Source organism: Heliangelus exortis, chromosome 14, assembly GCF_036169615.1.
Source record: "Heliangelus exortis chromosome 14, bHelExo1.hap1, whole genome shotgun sequence".
Taxonomy (NCBI): Eukaryota; Metazoa; Chordata; class Aves; order Apodiformes; family Trochilidae; genus Heliangelus; species Heliangelus exortis.
In genome coordinates, this window is record NC_092435.1 from 15,436,192 (window position 1) to 15,450,652 (window position 14,461).

The 14,461-nt window shown below is 40.6% G+C and overlaps 1 protein-coding gene across 2 annotated transcripts in view; it reads left to right on the top strand.

Moving 5' to 3' along the window:
* The first annotated feature begins 3,792 nt into the window (after window positions 1-3,792).
* The window catches only part of TMEM164 (transmembrane protein 164), a 37,350-nt gene continuing 26,681 nt past the window's right edge, over window positions 3,793-14,461 (top strand). Inside the window, exons 1-2 of one of the 2 annotated variants that reach the window (XM_071757590.1) lie at window positions 3,793-4,071; window positions 4,575-5,170. In XM_071757590.1, coding sequence (XP_071613691.1) covers window positions 4,706-5,170 — 465 coding nt within the window. In that variant the 5' untranslated portion in view covers window positions 3,793-4,071; window positions 4,575-4,705. Of the gene's footprint in view, window positions 4,072-4,311; window positions 5,171-14,461 lie in introns of those variants that run through there. The other variant, XM_071757589.1, reaches the window with a different exon arrangement.

The window sequence follows — 14,461 nt, forward strand, 5'->3', positions numbered from 1 at the left end:
TTGAGAAAAGTGCTGCTAAGGCTGAGCTTCTAAAAAAGGGAGTTTGGGTGGTTTCTTGTGAAATGCCTTTGCAATATTATGGTGCTAGCACTGGGCAGGAAACAAAGCAAATGCCTTGAAAACCAAAAAAGGGCTAAACAGTAGGGGACAACAAACACAAAAGGGAGTGAATGTCAGTGAGCACTTCAAGGCATAAAGTGTTCAGTTACCCATGTGTAAAACAAGCAGTCATCTGTCTGTTGGTTCTCAAGCTGCAAGGTTAAAAACAACACATAAATAATATCTGGATGAAATAATTAATTTTCTTAAGAACCCATTTTATATGTTTTATAGCTTATCCATTTTTTTCCCACAGTCATCTAAATACAAAAATTTTCCCCAGGCTCCCAACAACTTCAGAGAATGCTTTTACTCATTTAACAAATAAGCCTACACAGAAACATGTGCCTGTTTCTCAGGTGCCTCCTCAACCTGTATTCCAGTCACTGACAATACTGTTTGACCTTTTAACTTCAGGGTGGTCAGTATGCAGAGCAACAGTTAACTGATCCCCTTTCTCTCACAGCAACCCTCACACATTCATGATATTTATTTTTCCTTGCTTTTACATACAGCTGCTTTTCTGCCTGCAATTGATATTGCAGACTTAACGTAAGGGAAAAAGTAAGTGAAATACTGCAAACATGACAGAAATGTGATATAATGAAAAAGCCAAGTCACACAGTTGTCATGTAACAAGTTTCTGTTGGTGCTTTATATAATTCCTTTCAGTCCATCAGATTAAAACCCATGAAGATGTGATATGCTTTTTAAGCTTCTGTTTTGAATGTTTCAAACTGACATTTACTTTTCTTTTCCACTATTGTTTAGCATATGTTCTAGCTAAATTAGCTGACAGGGAAAGTTACGATAAATACAACAGCCTTTCATCTTTCTCTCAAGAAAATTCCTTGAGAGGAAATTAGCAATTACTTTACCACAAGCCCTTCTTTAAATTCATAAAAAATACGTGTGAGCAACAGACTAAACAGAAGAAAGTCAGAATAACTGATGGAAGAATTTCAATGAACCCCAATTTTTAGCAAGAAAAAAAACAGCAAAATAACAAAACCAGCCACCTGGGACTGAGAGGCTGGCTGGACTGAGTTATTCCAGGTGTCTACCAAAGTAGACACTTTGGTTGCAAATCTCATTTTCAAAATATTTACTGCAGATAATTCAACATGAAAAAGTGTAATGTCTGCAAGCATCTCTTTTTTATGACAATAAAACCACTAGCTCTTGATTATAACACTTTTTGATGTTGGCATCCAAGAAGACAGAGATGAGTTTACTGATTGGCAGGGAGCATCTTCTTGTGCCCTAGGAAGTGCTGATTTTTTTGCCAAAACTTGAGAATGAACCACCAACAGTTATTCTGAACATGACTTTTAGTAAGTTATATATAAAAAATGGAAAAGAAACCTATTTCTGAACAGGTATTTCACCTCACTCATGCTCAATTTGAGCTACATTTATCAAAACTAACAGTGAAGGAAGTATTTGTGGTTAGATGTTGTTCCTAAGCAGTTCTAAAGACTGCATTCAACATTCTCTTGCCCTGACACTGAAATACAATAAAATTTTTTAAAAGTGGAAATCAAAACTGATCAATCTATTTCTCATGTTCAAGCTCAGTAAAGCAAAAGAGGTAACTGGCACTTGGTCTAGCCAGTTCCTAGCAGAATGGACTGGCTGGTACTTCTTTTCTTCTCTTGTGGGTTCTGGAAAAAAGGCAACAGCAGTACACAATAGCTAAATCCCTTTTTATTACTGGCAGTAAAGTGTCTCTGGGAGCCTGAGAAGAACCCAGTGTTTTGGTTCTTTATATACAATTTTAAGACCAGTCACATTATCACAGTTTACATATCCCATTGGCTTTAGCCATGACATCACTTGTTACCATTCAATTCTGAGTATTTGTATGCACAAATCTCCTATGCAAGCTTGATAATACATATTTATTAGCTGAGTTTGCACCATTTTGTTTTAACTTTGCTGCTTTCAGCTGGTTTGGTCTGGTTTCTTCTAACAGCAAACCTTGTGCAGGTGAGGCCACTGTCAGTCAAGTTTTCCTGTGTGTGTCTCCAAAGCCACCTGTACATGGTGGCTGTTTCTTGTATCACCCCTTTTGGGTGTATTTGCATGCTTTGATAGGAGCAGAGCAGTATTTGTAGCTACAAATATGAGCAAGACAGGTTGAGCATACCCAAGAAAACGCAGCAGAATGTGATGTCTGAGAATGCCAAACTGATAAATTGTTTCAGTAATGGAAGCAAATAGATGTGACAACCAGTTCCACCGTTCTGATCTTTGGCTTGTGTGTGCTGGAACTAAGGTTCCTGGCATTCTGTCAGGTTTTCTGAATAAAATCTCAAAGATTTATGAGCTGGCTTTGGGCATCATCTTGATTCCCATGAAATTAATGGTAAAGCTTCTGTCCATTTTAATAGAGTTTCACTACAACTTTTTGCATCCAGGCCCAAGGGGAATCTCCTTTTGGTTTTGCCTCTCTCTTGCCCTTTGCACATATTCAGCACATATCAGACATCCTTTTGCAACTTGCTTGGGTGCCAGCTGTGACTGACAGACTTGATTTTCTAGTTAAGATGCTCCTCCATGTGTCTAGGGATTAAGCTCTCTGATCAAGTGTATCAACATGGTCCCGGGGAGAAAAGGGCTTTTTGCCTTCAGTCAGAAGTATCTCACTGGTACGGCTTGATGGCTCTGACTGTGGGAAGGAGCCCTCGAAGATCTTGAAAAGCTTGGTTGGTGGGTCCGTTTTTCCCTAAAAAGGACTAATTTAATTCACAGCTTTCCAGACCAGGCATTGCTGCCTCTCTGTCTGTAAGGAAATCACTTTGGCTCCGCCAGCGGAGATATCGCCCTGGTCTTTTCAGCCTTATTTGTGGAATTGAGTTTTTATTTTCAGTCAAGCAAGCTGACCAGTTGGGCTGGTGGCAGTGCAGTTGTAGTGCTGTCTGGTGGAGAATGAGAGCCCTGTAACCCTCAGGAAGGGGAAAGCAACCTACGGGGAGGGTGTGCAAAATAAAACCTGTAGTATGAGACAGCTTGTTCACGGTTCTAACTACAACATCCCCTTAACTCACTACTCAACCAAGACCTTCACCTACCTTTGCCTTTCTAATAGGAACATGCTCAGGTAGAAAACTGCTCTGCAAGCCCCCAGGGACCAAGCCTGGCCTCGCTTGGTTTTGGAGCGATGTCAGCGAATCACCTGCACACAGGCAGGGGCTGCACTCCACGTGTGACACTCAGGGACAGCTGTGAGTGAGGGGACAGCTGGTGGCAGGCTCCGGCCTGAGGTGGGCTGAAGCCCCTCTCAGGTTTGGCCTTTGAAGTCGTGCCCTTGACAGCACAGGTCACTACCGCTTCTCTAAATAAACCCCGCTGCCATGGCACTTGAGGAACGAGTTGATCAAGTTAAGGCCGCTTTTTGGTTCGGGTCGGCAAACAGCACGGCGGTTCAGCAGCTTCTGGCCCTTCACTTCCTCTCTGCCGGTGGCACGGAGGGGAGCGGGAGGGGACACCGGGAGGAACGGCGAGGAGAAAAAGGAGGAAGAAGGAGGAGAACAGGGGGGGTGAACGCGGAGGCAACAGAGGACGGGGAGAGCGAGGGCAACGGGAGCTCAGCCCGCCGAGGAAACGGCAGAGGCGAAGGGAAGCGGAGGGGAACGGAGGCAGCGGCGGGAGGCGGGAGCAGCCGGAGCGGAGGGAGGAGCGGGCGGGCAGGCGCAGCCAATCCGGGGGGCTCGTCCATTTTTCGATGTGAGGCAGGCACGTCGGTGGGGTGATGCTACGGCGCTGGGAAGGGGCCGGGAGAGCCGCGGGGCGCGGCAGCGTGGAGCGGCCCGTCCGCTGGGGCTCGTCCTCTCGGCCGTGCCCTCACCGCCGCTGAGGGGAACCTCGCTTCCTCCTTCTCCTCCTTGGCCAAGGCGCCGGCCCCATGGCTGGGGGCGCTGGGCCTGCCGCCTCCCAGCCGCGCCGTGCTCCCTAACGGAGCCGACGGAGGTACCGGGGCCATCACCCGGGCGGCGGGAAGGGGTGGGTGGGCGCGCGCGCGCGCGAGCGGCAGACGTTGGGGGCTCGTGCGGCGGCCGTTGGGGGCTCGAGCGGCGGCCGTTGGGGGCTCGAGCGGCGGCCGTTGGGGGCTCGAGCGGCGGCCGTTGGGGGCTCGAGCGGCGGCCGTTAGGGGCTCGTGCGGCGGCCGTTGGGGGCTCGAGCGGCGGCCGTTGGGGAGCGCAGAGAGAGCGGGAAGGGGTCGGCTGAGGGCAGGCAGGCGGCGACCGCCCCGGCGTGAGGGGAGAGAGGCATCTGCGGAGCCGAGGCGGGCTGCCTCAGGCTGTTCGGAGGAGAAGGGCAGCTCCGTAACGGTCATGAAGGGGAGAGAGGAGTGTCGGCGAGGGTGGAGGGATGCGTGATGCCAGGCGAAGAAGTGCAGGGGTACATGTGGCGAGGGGCTTTTGGCTGCTGCTCACACGCTCCATTCATCTGTGGCTCCTTCCTTCTCGCAGGCTGCTGCTTGCGGGTCTCGTCCTGGTATCGAAAGGAAAAGCCAAACATGAGCCTTGTCCTGAGCTGAGCTGCTTACTTCTCCCGAAAACTGGGAAGGAAGGGGACTACAGAGGGGCCGTCCTTGCATTTCATGTTTCGTCAGCCCGGCAGTATTTTGGGTTTGATTCCATCTTGCTCCTACCTGTTCCTGGACAGTGACGGGGAGGAGGAAAGGCTGCATCCCACCATGTCTCGTTACAGCCTTCATAACCTCCTGGACTGGATGTATGGGGGTGTGGACCCCAGCTTTGCTGGCAACGGAGGGCCAGAATGCGCGGCCTTTCTCTCTGGGCAGCAGCGCTTTCTGGAGAGTTTGGTCTTCCTCAGCGTGGGCATCGTGGAGATCTTTCTGTCCCTGTGGAAGCTCAGGCAGCAGCATTTCAGGGAGTTGGACAGCTATCTGCTGCAGCAGCCCCAGACTAAGCAGGAAAGCTTGGGCAAGAATGTGCTGCTGGTGCTACTCTGTCTCATCTTTGGGCTGGAGGTGGGGTTCAAGTTTGCCACCCGGACTGTCATTTACCTCCTGAATCCCTGTCATGTGGTCACCATGATGCAGGTAAGGCTTGTGTGCAGTCACCAGGAAGTTTACTTTAGTTTTATACTTGTAAAGCAGTAGTTTTCCCATGGCCGCTTTGTGGACCGAAAGTGTGTTGCAAAAGTACAAATGCCAAGAGCGGGTATAAACATTTTAACGCTGATGTAGTTTTTCATCAGTTGAATTGATATCTACGGGGGAAAAGAATCAAACAGAAAGGTGAAATTGTAGCTATGAGAAGTGTCCAAATCTCTGTTTGAAAATGCAGACATTTAAGGTGATCTCACTGCTTGCTTTCACCTAATCCTTGTTTCAGGAACAGGAAATCCTTTTTTCCTGTAGTAAAATTTGCACCAAATTTAATTAAAACAATCCAATTGCTAAAGCAGCTATGTAATTTCCATGCAGCTTTTCTAAGAAAGTGACTTCTAAGGGTATGAATGTATTTTGTGAAAGTGTTGAAAAGACAAATTAATCTTTATTTTGTGCAGACAATATCGATTTCCTGTTGTGGTTTTAGAAGCTGAAGAGTAAGGAACCAAGTGTTCCTTGTGTTTTATACATGGGGTGGACAAGCCAATCTGGCTTAATACCTGAGGCTAAACTGTGCTTCAATGACTTGTGGCTTGCTTGTTGGTGCATGTCAAGATGCAGTTTGTGTAGCTTCCAAAATAATGGAAACATTAGTAACCTGTCACTGAACTGGGATACCTAAAGCTTACAAGCTGTTTTTGTCAAGAGTTGTGTGCATCTTATTCACTGTCTGTTTCACTGAGCTTGGTAAGGAGTGTGGGAGATGTCTGAAATTATTATTGTTTTGTTTAATTTTGCTAATATTTTACCCTCAACACTGGATAGCTTACAAAATGTAAGGTCAAGAATTAATGGAAGAATGTTGCAAAGGCTTTCATAAAGTTGCCACAATGACTGCATTGTCAGAGATGACTAACAGGTGAAAAGTAGACTAATGCAATGTTTAATCTCAGAATACAAAGTGATCTAGGCTGCATCAGATCAAGCTTGTTATTAGTTTTACTCTTGGAAAGAATTTCCTAACAGGAATGGAAACATCTTGTTCTGGTTGTACCAGATGTTTTAGGGGAGTGGGTATGATTTCAAGAAATGAAAAAATAAACTCTTTAACAGCAATATTCAAGACCTTTACAGCAATTAACTTACAGCTCCACAACTTCATTAGTAGGTTATGTAAATTCTTAAGCAGTGGTGCATTGTTAGTTTAGTATTTTACACTGTAGGATACTTGATTCCTGTGAAGTTGTAACAATTGCTGTGCGATCAATTAGTCAGTATTGGTAATGAAGGGGAAAGTAGAAGTTGTACAAGAATTAGAAATAGAAATAATTAAAATAATACAGCCACATGTCAGTTCTTGGCAATACTCAATGCTGACTGGAAAATCTCCCTGTTGCTTGGGAAGAAGGTGAGGATAGGCTACCATTATGATTTGAAAGGTTAGTTGTCTTGGTATGGTATTATATGATTTATTTTTTTTTTATAAGTATCCTGCAAAAGCTAATGCTTATACATATATTGGGAGTAGTATTGTTTATCTCGTTCATTAATCTCTCCCCCAGGAAGACAGAGACAGTCTTGACCTCTGTAGTCAGGCCTGGGCAACTCTTAATTTCTTTCAGACCAATTGTGAAACTTTTTTAATAATCCCATGGTAGCTTGAGAAGATGGGTATGTCAGCAAAATTCAGAAATATTAGATGTAGGCCTGGGCTTAATGTAGAAAATGAGAACAGCTGCAAAACTAACAGCTTTTAGCATACAGATAGGTCAGATACAAAGATAGTTGATTACCTCCATCAGTAAAGTAATATTTAGCAGTTTAAACCTTGTAAGCATTGTTTTCCTGCCCTGAATTTGCTGAGGGTAACAGGTTGGCAAGATGAAATGTAGGAAAATATAATTTATCCTTCACTTCTGTTCTTACAGTAGCTTGTTTGTAGTACTGCTGCAGCACCTAAACATTAAGATGAACAAAGTTGGAGGTGAAGAGATGAAACATGCTACAACAATCAAAGTCACTTCAAAGGGAAGCCAATGCTAGCTGTTGGTAAATATTTCTTCTTCCACTCAGTTTCTGTTTTCTTCATTGGAGACTGTTTCACCTCAGAGCAGCAAAGGCTCTGGGCTCTGAGCCAAAAAATGGTTGGAACTGGAAATTATCCTGCTGGTTTGTTTTTTGTTTTTTGGGTTTTTTTTTTTTTTTTTTTTTTTTTTTTTTTTTCCATAAAGTCCTGCTTTTAAGAGACCTAAGTCTGAAATGAAATCACAAAATAAAATGGGAATTACATTCATGGTGCACTTGGGCAGACAAAACTGCCTAATACAAAGTGTACCAAGCTCTCCAAATAAGTCTGTTTTGATCGGGTGTCTAATTTCTGCCTATCACACCAACAAAAGATGTGTTCAAATCACATCTTTTTCGTAAGTGGGAAGAACCAGATTAGATGTGTCATCACAAGGATGAAATGTTGATCAAATTAAGTAGTTCTCATGGTTAATCAGATGCAGAGAATCTGGTGCTCTCCTGCCACGTAGCTGGATTATCTAGAAACAGCATTGCTGGTTTTCAGACCTGGGCTTGGTTTTGGTTCTTGCGTAGCTTTTGGAGGAAGAAGGGCAATATTGTTTCTTCACCAGTGATGCAAGTGCAGTGGAACTGAGATATAAATATTTACATTTAAAAAGAAAAAAATAATACACATTTTAAGGTTCAATGGAAACTTTTGTGGCTTCTTTGACAGCTGTCCAGCAGAGATGGGGCTGGTTTTGTGTGCAGGACAGTATTTATTGTGTGGTGCAGCAGAGGGAGCAGCCTATGAATGAATTTATACTAAGCTTGTTCTTTACATAAAGAGTGATATTATTGAAAATTATTTCAATACTTCCATTGAAAGAAAAAAAAATCTCTTGTTGGGATTGAGAATATGATTGGACCAATGCTGTAAACCTGGCATGAAAAGATATCCTAAAAGGGAAGCATTCAGTCCATGGAGGTCTTGCAAACCTATTCTTCTTTGCATAGCAGGAAGAAAACTGAACATATGTTTAGAGGACCAAGTGTTATATTTTCAAGACGTTAATCCTCTTGAGTATTTTAGCAGCTGTAATGATGGTATTGAAAATGTGAAGGCAATCTTTTAAGTTTCTGATTCAGCAGTGTAAGAGGAAACACCTGTGTTGCTAGATAATTACTTCAGACAGCAATCTTTTTAGGAAAAGAGAAATGATAGGTGGAAAAGAGGCAAAGGAAAGAAGTATGGGGAAGTTCAGTTTCATCCAGTGATCTCGGTCTGATGTTTGTATAACTGAAAATGGTGCTACAGGCATCTACAGTTCAGTAAATACTGAGTCCTGTGTTCATTATTTCTAGTCTTAGATACTTTAGAGACCTGGATCCTTTCTGTTCTCTGCAGAAGAGTCTACTGAGTTTTTATAAGCAATGAGTTGTTTTCAGAACTTGCGTAATAGCTTGACTGAATTCTGCTTTATTTAGGAATATGTCCCAACACACAACTAATTAATTATCTTCCTCTTGTTATTCTTGTTTTTCTTCCCCCTTACCTTTCTGGTTGTGTGGTCAAATGTAAGTTTTCAGGTATTAATCAGGATTTAATTTGCATACACTGCCCCTAAGTACTTGTAAAAAATGGAAGAATCCAGTTAAATTGTGTATGGTTTTCTATATTTTGTCCCCTGAAAACCTTGAATTAAAGTGACATTTATATCCTGTTATTTGGGAGTGATTATGAGGGTTACAGAAATTTAGTACATTTTTATAGATATGAGACTGGATATTGCTGTGGCTTACATGAGCAACAGCCTGCAAGTATAAGTTTAATGAGTTTTTAATTTTTTAAAGGTACCAGCATTCTAAACTGAAGATGGTTTTCAGTGTTTTGTTCACCACTTAATGTGTCTCGTTGGGCAACATGTACAGCAACGAAGCCAGATTTCCTATGAATATACATAAAATTTTCAAAATGTAAGTCTTCAGATGTAAACTTCTAAATCTGCCTTGTATGTGTTCATGATTCCCTTATCTACCTAATTTTTGTGTATATCCTACATTCCAAAACCTGCTACTGCTGCCTGCAGATCTTGCCATTTTTTTAAGCAGCTCAGAAGACAGGACTTGGTCTCAAGAGATGTGCTAAAACTGCAATTTAATAAAATTTGATATGCTAAGTGTTCTAAAAAAAATATTTGAGAAAAGCAAGGCTATGTATTTGGAGTACAGTATGGTTTATTCCTAAATCAGTACATTTAGAAGGTGCATGAGACTGTTGCAGCAAAGTCTACAATCTTTTCAGTGCTCTAAAATGCTGTGTGCTGGATGTAAAATCTATGACTTAAACTTAAATGGAGGATGTGTGTAATCACCCCTCACAAACATACCATACTATGAACTATGCAGCTCGATTGCTAGGTCTGCATAATACAAGTCTTTCTTTTTACAATTGCAAAATAACTTCCTTTCAAAGCTGAGTTCTAAAGAGGAAATTGGTCAGTGTGTGGTGAAATAGGGCAGATGAACAATTAAAGCACTGAAATACAAGTATTTCTTGGTGGGAAGCCTTATTTATGTCAAAAGAGTGCATTTCATGGCTAGGAAGATGATAGATCAAGGGGCACAGGTATGAAGTGTGGAAGCTCATGAGACAAATCATCAATGCCTTTATACTGGGAGTGGGATGCCCTGGAACTATTAGCTTGGCTTTCAGAAAACTGTGGCTGGCTTGCATAGTTTAATTTATCCTTGGTTTCAAAAACCAGCAATTCTTTCCTAATTGCTACAGTTTATTTTTAAGCAACGATTTTTGTTGTGTTTAAACTTCGGTTGACAGTGTTTTTTAGAGGCTTCAACTGATACTGTGATTAATGTCATGATTATTTATTGAGCTGCAGAAAAGCTTTTCTGTGACAGTTCTAATACTGTATGTAGTTTGTCTCATCATTGTGCTTGTTTTTATTAAACCCCAGCATAGAGAAAGTGAGGAATATTAGGATGAGGCAAAGCAAGGATCCTTATTCAGAAAGAATAGTAATTTAAAATTTTAGTATAAAAAAAGAATTGCAAATGTATCTTAAAGGTGTGAACCACAATTTGTTTTTGTTCTTTTTTTGGTTGTTTTTTGTTTGTTTGTTTTAAGAGGTGACAGTTCAGCCACTGTAACTTAAAGCAAGTACTGGCCAAATCTTGCCTCTCTTGAGCTCAAGGTGTGTGTGCTTCAGTCAGGGTGCTAGAGGTCACTGTAATATGTCCCTTTACTAATGAATGTTCTGGTTAAGGAGCTGGAGCTTAAAGCTCTTGTTAAGCCTGTGTTTTGAAGTCTAGAATTTGGAAATACCCACTGTACTTCAGGATGGAATGCATACTTTAATAATTCTCCCCTTTATTCCACACGTTCTTAGAAGAAAAGAATATATGAAGGAGTTTTCCTCTCTAAAAAGCAGTAGGAATTACAGGATTGGAAATTCAGGGTGAAAAAGCTTAACTTTCTCTTGCCCCAAATATTTACATAAGCCATTAGGTGAATAATTCGATAATCAGGTGTGTTGGTTGGTTTGTTTTGATGATATCATCACATTTAAAGCAAATATCCATTGAAGTATTATACCACAGTTTGAGGAGCATATTATGGAGGATAGGCTTATTTTTTTTTTTCTTTCTTGAGAATGGAGCAATTAGCTTTTTCATTGTACTATCCATTGTTGTAATGTATCACTATTGAGTGTAACAGATTATTACTTTGGATTTTTTTAAGCTTATTCAGCAGTTTTAGACACCATTCCATGGAGGTTGGTTGCTAGCAGCTTAAATTGATATTTCAGGAATAGCTGCCTAAAGCCTGTAGGAACTTGAGGGAAATGGTGGGCTGAATCAAACAGCAGCAGTGACCGTATCAGACACCTTACCCAGTGAAGGGATTGGAATGACTTCCATCTAGTGATTTCTCTTCTAAAAACCCATTCTTTGTTGTCTCCCTTGCACTGCTGTAAATGTTTAGACTCCCAGTCACAGATGATGAGTTTTACTGCAGTGGTTGTACATCAGCCACATAAACATAACAACCTGAACTATTGGTCACTGTGAACAAGTTCTGTACTGTGAATTTGAAACCTATGAAGAGTGTAATGGGACTCACATTTCTTGTGACACTTCCTCAGGGCTTTAGATAAGTGTGCTAAGGGTTTACATTTATTCAGATTGCCAAGTAATTAGTGTCAAGTGAATTTAATTGTTTATATTTTAGTACTTTTTTAGTTTGTGAAATGTGAACTTCAATTATCAGAAGTATGATGTTGTATGCCTTAGCTTTTTATGGGCTATGTTTCTGTTTCTTTGGCAAAAATTATCTGCAATGATACTTAGTGTCCTGTGGATTTTGAAGATTACAAAATTCTGTTGTAAAATCCTATAAATCAAAGAATTATGAACTTGAGAAGGAAAAAGTATTGGTGACCCAAGGCAGAATAGAGCAGGACTTTCTGCAGGGGTTTTGCTTCCATAGGAAACTGATCTGAAATATGCTCAGGGGAAAAAAGAAACAGAAGTGAATTACATGAATATGCACATGAGAATCTTACTACTGACAGATGCCATTGCAAGTTAATCTAAATTTTCTTTAAAAGTTGGGCTTTTGAATTTGTTTTAAATTCAGCCTTTTTTGTTCTTTGTGCAGCAGGTAGGTGTTTGATCATCAGGTTTTGCTAAAGATAGAAATGAGGAAGGAATTAACCTGCTAGTAGTGAAGGGGTGGTATAGATAGTGATTAGAGAAGAAGGAAGAAAAAGAGCCTCAGTGACACTTTTTTTCTGAACCACTAATTCCCAAGATGTGATAACTAATGCCACTGCACACATAGTAATACCTTATAGGTTAATAATTAATCCTAAAATAAAAGAAGTCTAGAAATCTTTCACCTAGACCATAAAAAAGAAGGTGAGCACAGATTTGCTGAGTGAAAAAAATAAGCTTGTGGAAGGGGAGACCAGTCTAGAGCATCCCAATGAATATATTTGATATACATTAGACTGTAGAAGATAGAAATTGCTCGACTTTCTTCACTTCTTTAACCACTGGGTAGAACTGGGAGGTTGGAAGGAGGGGCTGGTACTGTCTTATGTTCCTGGAGTCTGTTTTTTTCTGTAGAGTGCTCTGCCAGCTTTGTTGCTTTCAACCATGAGTCTTCTTAACTCTACATTAGCAGTTCCACAGGAAACATTAATCAATCCCAGAACCTGTCTTGACAGCTGCCGGAAGGCAGTTGTGATTTTAATGCTAAAATATTAAATATATTCAACTTTCTGCTGTTTAGCAGTGAGAATGTAGTAGCTTTTGATCTCTGTTCTCCTTTTAGATTTGGCATTCTGAACTTGTCAAACCACAGTTACAATTTTTTTATTCTTTAAAGTTACCTTTTAGAAGACAAATGGATGGCTTTGAAGTTCTGTGGTTGTGTTCTGCTGAACTGATAGGTAATACAAAAGCAGTTGACATCTGACATCACTAAATGCTGCATCAAAGCTGTATATAGTTGTTAAACTTTTACTTTCTGATAAATGAAAGGTTGATTGAAACTTAATTTAAAACATTTAGAAGATCTTGTTAATTAGTTAATTATTAATTTTATTAATAATTATCTTGGATATTCTTTGCCTTACACTTTAGCATTATGGGGGAAAATGATGATTCTCACATTAGCAGTAAAATACAGGTAACCTTACCAGGGTACCTTAGCCTTTTAAATATACTTCTTAATCTCTTGTGCTCTGGAGGGTACTTTGGTACATGTTAAAAAGTGTCTAAAAGGGTGCAGATTGACCAAAGCCTGTTTTTTATTTTTTTTTATTTTTTAAAACTCAGTCCAGTTTTGGAATAATCTAGTTTTCATTATTTTTTGACATTACACTGAATACTGAAATAAAAATTAAAATCTTACATGCTGAAGTTTCCATTTTGATATTGTATACTAAAGCAATCAGTTTATGATCCACTAAGTCATCATGACTGGAATGTCAATGGCTGGAAATGGAAGTTTCCAGTCTGCTGCAATGAGATGGTAAATCAAAGAGACAGCTCAGGGATAGACTTGCTGATGTTCTAAAAGGTAAAAGAAATCTGTGCTGCAGACGTGAGGTGCAGGGGTTTTGTATGTAGCTTGCTTAGCTCCTGCCAGCAACATCTCTGCTTAGGCATCTGTAGGCGTTCCCATTGATGCTGGAAGTGCTACTTTGTGTAATGTTTAATCTGGAATGGTTGTGGTTGTGTTACTTGTTCTGGTCTTTCCCCCTCTGCATTTTGATCTGCCTTCTTTTGTCATTTTAGTTTGTTTCTGAGAAAACACGATGATCTTTGTGTTACGCTTGTTTCTGTCTCAGCAGGAGTAAGGCTGTTCAAAGAAAAGGCTTTCATGACAAGTTTTTGACTGCACTCTCTGTCTCGGTGTGCTAACTGAAAAATGGAGTCAGTAAAATACTTCTGAAAGCAGCTGCTCTTATATTTTAAAGGGTGTTGGAATCTTTTGTCATCAGACTTTTTCTCCCCTCCAAAAATGTAATTCATAGCAATTGCATTGCTGAGCTAAAGCCCCACAATTGTACCACAACACCTAAAATATTTTTCCTTTTTTAATGGTTTTCAATCAAGCAATATGCTTAAACAGAAAATAGGAAGCCAGGCATGTTTGGTTTGTGCTTTTTCCCTTTTCCACCTCCTCATACTTATGCCCTTGCCCAGTGCTGAAGCCTAGATGTGCAAACTGTGAGAGAGGCTGGTTGAATAAAATTCTTTCCATATGAACTTTAAAAAAAATCAAATAATGGAAACTTTTGATATCTCCAAATTAGTGTGATAATTGCAGCAAACGTAATGCCTGAAGTGCAAGAACTGAGGATACTATTTGGATTAACACAGTGCATAAAGGTTAGGAAATGGGATTGAATTAAAGGGAGGTCAGATTAAAGTTAACATAGTTGTTTCTGGTCTCATGATGTACCAAAACATCATGAAATGTTACAGCCTTTTGCAGGATTTTGCAGTGTTTGTGCCAGTATTGTTTTTTTTTCCAAGCATCTACAATTTGGGTACCTATTCCTGTTATATTTTGGCTCTAGAAAAATGGATATAGTGAAAAAAAACCCTCACTTGTTGCAAAATACCATCTTGTTTTGGCTAATATTTAGTGTTTTCTGGCTGATGGTCAGCCTTTTTTTCATGCCTGTCAATTTGACTTTTACTTAGAGACAATTATGGTGACAAAGAGTAATTTTTTTT